This window comes from Glandiceps talaboti, chromosome 13, assembly GCF_964340395.1.
Source record: "Glandiceps talaboti chromosome 13, keGlaTala1.1, whole genome shotgun sequence".
Taxonomy (NCBI): Eukaryota; Metazoa; Hemichordata; class Enteropneusta; family Spengelidae; genus Glandiceps; species Glandiceps talaboti.
In genome coordinates, this window is record NC_135561.1 from 18013696 (window position 1) to 18022287 (window position 8592).

The 8592-nt window shown below is 35.0% G+C and overlaps 1 protein-coding gene across 1 annotated transcript in view; it reads right to left on the reverse strand.

Moving 5' to 3' along the window:
• Positions 1 to 6026, reverse strand: part of LOC144444367 (potassium voltage-gated channel subfamily KQT member 5-like) — a 168805-nt gene extending 162779 nt beyond the window's left edge. The window contains exon 1 of the mRNA XM_078133781.1: positions 5815 to 6026. Coding sequence (XP_077989907.1) covers positions 5815 to 5951 — 137 coding nt within the window. The 5' untranslated portion in view covers positions 5952 to 6026. The remainder of the gene's footprint in view (positions 1 to 5814) is intronic.
• Positions 6027 to 8592: the final 2566 nt, after the last annotated feature.

Below are 8592 nucleotides of genomic sequence, written 5' to 3' on the forward strand. Positions count from 1 at the left end.
CATTATACAAAATCTAACTGTAAATTCCACATCAATGATGTGAGCGAATACATTGCAAAATTAACGACTACTATTCTTCACTGAATGACAAAAAGAGAGAACATTATAATCACTCAGCTGTAGTTGTTATTGCTATACCTCTCCACATCTATTTTGATCAGTTATTTAGACAATGATACAAACATTCAGACAACAATAGTAGTAGACCATACACCAAGCAATAGACATAGAATGTGAACCAATACCATGAAATAATATCCTGTCTTTGTGGCTGCTAATAATTATACAGGTACTCTTGTTTGCCTTACATCTCTCTCTAAAAGTTTAAATTTTTCACTCTTTATCTCCCAAATGAAACTGCCTTGGTTTAGACAGGTAAACATACCAACACACAGCTTTATACTATACACTTCCTTCAGTTATATTTTAACAATAGCAATGTAATTTGAATGAACTAACTTAATAAATAAACATAAAAATAAAGTGGTGAAGCTCATTCTGTAAATAAATTAAACTTTATCCATTGATATTTCACATTCATTGTTACACATTCACTAGTAAATTAACAAATTATGTACGAAATTCTGAACATCTTTATTTCAAAATTTTGACAATGGACATAATGAATGCTATTCTGTTATTATACCAACACTTCCCTCAATTTGTGTGTCTTATTATTCCAAACAGGTCAACAAAATAATGTATAGAGAAGCTTAAACCAACAAGACATTGCACTATAACTTGTGTACTTTACTGATTAAGTTATTCCACAATGTCAGAAAAAGTTGACTTTAGTAATTAAATCTATTATTTAGTTCTCAATATTGAATTTTCAGTTTCTATGAATGTTTTCCAACCTACATGTATTTTGGCATCTAATTTCCATTATTCTATTCCTACGCTAACCCTCACTAGTGGATTACGAAGGTCAATTATTTCTCCTGATGAAAATAACTAATTTTTGCTGGTATTTTTCAATTTTTTCAGCCTACCCGCTAATATACATTTTTTCATTTTGATCTTTCATTAGCTAAGGCATAAAAAAAAAATAATTGTTTGATTCCGGTTACCCGACCCAACTAGTTTTTCACTGCCGACCGTAAACATTTTATTGAAGTATTCAAGAAAACAATAATAAAATCGCAACAATTGTGAGTCTCACGAGAAAAAGTGGAAGCAGAAACTGACATCAACTTATAAAGACAATATAAAACTATTCTTTCAATCTGTAATGGCTGTATATCTGATAGGAAGAAATACACAACACAGCGACCATTTGGAAAACAATGGAAAACCTGAACTAGACACTCACACTTGAAAAAAATATATGTAATAAAATAAAATAAAAAATCTACCTAGCCCACCTATTTTAAAATTGAATGTAATCGGAACCACACACAATATTTTTTTTTACGCCTAATATGAATTCAAATGCACTTTTTTTTCCTTTTTTAATTTATATGTAGTACAATTAGAAGCCACACCTAAAGAATATATTTGTCATCAGTTTGATTTTTCTAATGACAATACTGAAGTTTTCTCTGGTTTTTGAGGATTTTTGTTACAACCTGCATCTAACATGTATTGCAACCAACCCCTACCATCAGAGGATATCAAATTTTATATCAACAAGGGTCAATAATTCTCTGAAGAGGTTAAGACAATAAACTTCTCACTGTACTTGATTCAGATATTCTGACTCACAACTATATCAACATGGTTCACTTCAAACAGATGTCAGATATGTTAAGTGTTATATTGTTTATATAGCAAACACAGTAGTTTTGTTAGGGGTGCATGATAAACACATACAGTCTACCTGAGTTTCCCTGTCACTAATACAGGGGGTTCCCAAACAAAATTAGGGTGGTTTATGGGAATCCAATTTCCTCTTTCTCACCCACTTTAATAAAAGCAAAACTGAAACACATACCAAACAAAACTATACATGCTATAGTAGAGCGTATGGGGAAATTATGCAACTTTTACCCCTTCCCCTTTGTAACCGGGGTGCCCCTACCTTAGCAAAAACAATGTAAACTGTTTTCTATATCACAAATTATTTTTGTTATTTTCTTTATTAAAACATATCATCATTACAGTAACCATGACATTTAGAGCACTGTACGTTGACAATTGCAGACCGAATTATTCAATGACAATATTTTGTGAGACAAAAACTACATTAAATTCACAATTATAGAAAAAATATAAATTTCTCTAAATAAGAGATTGAATTCATTCTACAACTGAACTGTACCAAGCAATATAAAGAGGACACATCATGTAAGTATTTATTTTGATAAATTTATCTCAAGTTAGGCTTAGCTTTAAATATCAGACAAAGCACTTATATTGAGAATGTAATGTTCAATTATCTGCTCGGGACATGTCGTTACTAATAAATGAATGTTAGATGCAACATATTCACTTCAGTATAATTTATCATTGCAGTACAAATTAATGCATATGAACATCTCTGTTTTCAGGATGAAAGTCACATAAACAGTATATTCTGTGAGTAATATATTATCATTACACATTGCATACAAAAGTTTACATTTTTGGAATACCGTAAAGATTCAGAGACTAAATATTTAAAAAATACAAAGAGTTTTTTTTAACTGGAAGTGCCAACTGTCCATGATGTAAGATATCAAATTACGTATATTTTATCTTATACAGTATGCTATCTAAATTTAAATCTACTGTGGTTTATTCACATTATTAATTTGGCATAATACAAGATTGTAATATAATAAAGTTTATCATAAAAGATTATAATTTTAAACCTACGGGAATCATTTTTTTTCTTCAAATGAACAAAGATATGAGTGATACTTATCTCATTAGAAATATGGTAAAAATATTTATAATTTTTTAGAATCATATTATTTCCTACAAATCTACTTACAAATCTACTGCATCAAATCTATGCCTAATAATTGTTTCTCTTCAATTATCAGTTGCAATAATGTTTCATTTTTATCAAATTTTAAAAGACCTTTTATTTTTACATGATCATACTTTATAAAGTAGATTCTAGAATTGAGTAACAATTTTCAAACTTAACATGACAACTGCAAAAGCACTTGTGGAATGAATATAATACTTATGCCAGGAGTAAGCGGATTTCTTTTTAAAAAGGGGGTGGTTGAACGATGGTATTTGTCCAGTTTATATCCCTGTCACCATGATAACATGAAGAGACAATGTAATATAATTCTTGACCTGTATGGAATAAAGAATCATCTCCATTTTATGATAAAAGAAGTACACTTTTGCACGAAATGGCTTTATTGTTGATTTTTTTTAAAAATCAGATTCAAAACAAAAAATTCTAAAAAAATATCAGGACAATAATGATAGAGAAGATTAAAAGATACAAAACACAAAACTTGATTCTTCACATCTGTAATAGAACTATGTATTTGCCATTTTACAATTTCTCCCTTCTCATTCCATTATTCAGGGCTGCAAACAAATCAACATTTGTCTTGAAAGCTTTCCAACTCATGTACTTTAATGTAGGAGTTTTATAGTTTAGACAATGATATGCTACCAACACATATAGATACATTCACATGGCTCTGTGCATGCATGCGTGTGTGTGTGTGTGTGTGTGTGTGTGTGTGTGTGTGTGTACTTGTGCAATATCTATGTCTCAACTAAATTTAAGTCACTTTACTTGAACCAAATAACGATGTGTGGATAGACAAGATATTTTACAAAGTGAACCTTATCTACCAGTGTGTCACCAGTAAAAGAACCCCATAAAGATATCATATCCTTCAGCCCATATAATTATATATACTGTTTACAATGTTTGATATCGTGTATATATATAGTTCATAATGTCCTAACTCAAAAGTTAGTGGCTATAATATAGGGGATGTCAAAGTGATTTAGGTTAAAATAAATCCAAATGTAGATTTTGAATGGGGATGAGAGACCACACATTGACTTCATCCACTAAGTATGTTATGGGTCACAGACAACTGGGCCAGTTCTTATCTTGATGAGTACACATTTCACACTTTTAAACTACAAACAAATGCATTTATTGTTATCACTTCCTTAATATAACATGAACATGGCTGGCTGGCCTTCCCATCACTGTTTTAAAATGCGTAACGTTTCACCGGTGTTGAGTTCCAAATCACAATACATCAATATATCACATGCACTCATCATGGCGGCTGTGTGCTGTCATTTTCCCTTTCTCTATTCAAATTGGCTTCCTCGTTTTGGAAATTTCATAACGAGTATTTTTCGCATGTCTACACGAACAAAACAGCGACTGTGTATAGCCAGTATCCCCTGCCATGTCATTTCAAAATGCTAGTAATGAAACTCACTGGAAACGGACGTTGTCCCTGTGTTCATTTCCAAGCGTAAAATTAGAAAGGTAACTAAACAGTCCTTGCAAATATAATCAACATACACACAGTAAATGTCAGAACGACATGGCTACAACACACTAATGTAACACTCTGACGTTGCAAAGAAAAAAAAACATATCACTGAAATTAAATTACAAACTCTACATTCTCCACTACAGGTATATTTTTTTCACTGTTTTCAAGATGGATATTGTATTTATTTACGCGCGTAATAGCAATTACATCACTTCTAAATGATAATTTCGACTTGTACGGTATTGAATACACGCCGCGAGTGGCCTGCAAATCTCATCAAACGCAAATGGGATCACAGGCAATGAATTTTCCCCGCCGCTGCGTTTAGTAACTGCGTTTTCATGTACCGAACTGGCGGCTTACATACATTACGACCTGAAAATTATCGGCAAATCCAGTGGACATTGAACAGCCGCGAAAAAGACTTGTTGTTATAGCGGAAGGTGGAATCTCCATAACATGTTACATGGCGGCAAAATACCGCATGTATATTAGTACAAGTAAATGACCATGTATGGGGTCTCTCCTCATCCAACGAGCAAGGCGGCCCCCTAGCAGTAATCAATGTGCTTCGATTACTATACAGGCGATTCGATCGCTTACCGACCAACGTTGCCGATTCTCTCTAGCTCAGTCCGAAAATCGATCATCTCACTTTTCAATCATCGGCAAATGCACAGAGCAACGTTCGACATTTATCATCATAATTACACTCGATGATAATTTACTAATGCATGCAACGTATTTACGTGTACGCACACATACATACACATGCACATCATTATATCTGAACAAGGCTGTCAAAATCTCATTTTAAGAAAACCCTTTCGCTGACTTTCTTGGTTTATTTTTACTAAAAACTAGACATTGCTTTTTGAGTAGTCATCCACATATACAAACATCAAACGCGTTATAACACGCCTTATGTCAAAGCGCTCGTTAATGATAATGCGGACCCGTTGAAAACATGAAAAACAACGTGTCTTTTCCTACGACCATCTCCTCATTTTCAATATTTGTCTCTACATCAAAATGGATAATTTTGTCTTGCTACAAGCCTTAGACATCGGTATCGGCACATCCCCCTTTCGTTCAGCACGTTTCTAGCTAGAGGCTATGCAGACCATTATTATACGCATCCCTTTACAATGTATACGACTGAACAATACCGACGGCCGCCGCAGTCGATTTAAAAACCCGTCGACGTCAGATGTTTCGGCAAATAAAATTCAGAAAATTATCGTCGAGAGAAATACCATGATTAAAATAAAACACGTCGCAATATCGGTAAAGAAAATACAAAAATAAGAAAAGCTGAAAATGAAAGCAGTATTTGAGAGACTGTATATTCCCATGCATCCATTGTATAAATATCTAGATAGCTCAGTGTACTCACACGAAAACATGATATGTTATGGCTCTCCATTCGTTCGGTCTCTCCAAAAAGTTATAGATTTTACTCTGTGTCTTGCGATATTTTAAAGCTCTTCGAGTCTGTGGACGATAATGGAGTGGTTTCCCGAGTAAACTCATCCTGGGCGCTGCGAGTCGGCCGGCCTCACGGCGGCCGTGTAGCTTCACAAATTCCCGCTTTACTTTGCGACGTAGTTCACTGTGTGGATCGTCACTGTTATCATCTCCCTTATCCTTCCAATCATCCGCCGCCATATGAAATTCCACACGCAGCGCTCGGCGTTCGGAATATTTCGGAGAGTCATCGGCTGAATCTTCGGAAGACTGGCAATCCAGTCGAGTCATTTCTGTTACACATCCTCGACGAGGCCGGTGCATTGCCGACTGTAAATGAAAGAATAAGAAAATTTAAAAACGAATAAATATTTTTAATATAATAGTGGGAAATGCTACAAATTTCTAAACTCTGTATTGATCATACAACGGTTCGTTTCCCCGTGAGACACAACTTTATAACACCTTTCTTAACAAGACATGCAGTCTTTTGTTCCGATTTCTTGTCAAAAACTTCAACCGTGAAGAAAATGTTTGTTAGAGAAAGACATCAATTTTCATTGTTGTCCAACTAACTGAAAATATATCTACAAGCCTTTGTTAATGTATTGTTCTCACTCTAAACTCGGTTTAATAGGCGTATAAAGAATATATAGGACAGTTCATTCAGTTAGATTTTCCACTATAATAACTCACAAAACTCGGCGCTCGTAACCTTTTCTTGCAGAATAAAGTCATGCATTGAATGCGTGTTCTGAGTGGTGACTCATACACAACTGAAATTCACGGATTTAAAACAGTGATATAAACTTGTAAAAGTTCCTTTTTAGATCCACAAGTTCGTCGAAAAGACACGGTACGTTGGCAGTGAGGCAAGCTGCTGCAGTTAGGTGGCGATATACAGTATTCTATCATCAGCGGTGTGGTTCCACAGGTGACACAGTAAGGAAGGAGCCAACTTGGGGTACGCTTAGTTCGGTTCACAAAACCTGGCACATCGGTGAGAAGATATTGTTGTTTGTACTGCACACCTTACTGATTGAAGTTAAGATACTGATTCCAACACAGTGGCGTTACAACAGGTAAAGTACTAAACACAAAACCTCAGGGTTATCTTAGTCAAAGTCTTACACCACGTGATCGCCCCCAAGTGTCCAAAGTAATTATTCGAAGGAGAGGTAGCAGCTCTGACAGCAGGGACGACATAGAATAAATGAAAAGTAAGTATACAGCGGGCGCTATAACACATATGACTGTCGACTACTTATTTCATACAGAAAATATTGCAAGGTATAGCTAAATTTTATTATAATCAACAATTTATAAATTGATGTCAAAATCGACTCATCCGTGAATCAGGTGGCTACCGACCCCGTACAAAAAATCGGTCCCTTCCAAGCCCTGACGAAAGTGATTGATATAACTACTCTGTTGTACCCACTTGCAAAAGTACCGCCTTGCAGCTACTACATACTTCTAAACTAGTAACGAGGGGTTCTTCCGTTGCTTCCCCATTTCATAATTCCATTGGTAATATTTTATGTCGGCGTATCATTTATGATCGCACTCGGGGTAAGCTTATAAGAGAGGTCAAACGAAAACCACCACTCCAGTGGTTCGTTATCAAATAATGTACACAAACACAACTACCACTACTAGCTCGCACTCTTTCAATACCAAATCTCCTCTAGAAAACTCCTTCCAAAGTCACAAATAAACTAGTTTGACTAAACTCCGATGAAAACAAGATTATCCAACCTTGTTTTTAGACCCGACATGGTCTATAAGTGAATATGCAGATACATATTCGATACAAACTGACACGAATTGTGCGATCACCAGGCGAGTGTTGACCAACTCTAACCCCCAACACGTAGATTTTACCTCACTTCAAATAAATCATCCATCGGCTAATGTTTCTCAGTACCTTCAATTAAAGGCTGATCAATTAATGTCTCGATACGTCGTAGAGGGGGGTCACAGGTTGATGGTCATTGATGCCTTAACCATTAATTCATATGGCTGCAGGTGAATTAATATGCAAATAGCTGTTAGCTGAGCTGTAACCACTGATGTCCTCAATCTATCTTATTAACGTCCAACAAAAATGGTACATCACCATCATATATAGGCTTGCACAAGTTACATCGAAAGTATACAGGGAAAAGGTTCAACATTTTCAATTGGCTCGTAAACTATCACGTGATTACCACAACAATTACGTCATATTTGAAGTTATACAAGAAAGTTTGAAAATCGATAAGAAAGTTTATAGATACGATCATCACGCTTCGATTCTTCTATAGAAAAGACTTTTTTTCGGAAATTGTACATATACACAACTGTACAAGACATTTTATTCCAACCACTCAGCAAGAACAATTTATCACGTGACACATCATTCAGTAAGACTTCTTAAACAAGCCATCAATCCGATTATGTACTTGAAGAGCCATCGAAAATTCCGTCTGTCGCCAAGTCTTGCCATTACAGAACTATTTACAGTTTTTGTGTACCAGTATTTTGTATGTGTTTGTGTGCGCTTGGAAGTACGTGTATGTAAGCATGTATGTAAGCATGTATGTATGTATGTATGTATGTATGTATGTATGTATGTATGTATGTATGTTTGCATGCATGTATGTATGTATGTATGTATGTATGTATGTATGTATGTATGTATGTATGTGTGGGTGGGCCGTGAAAC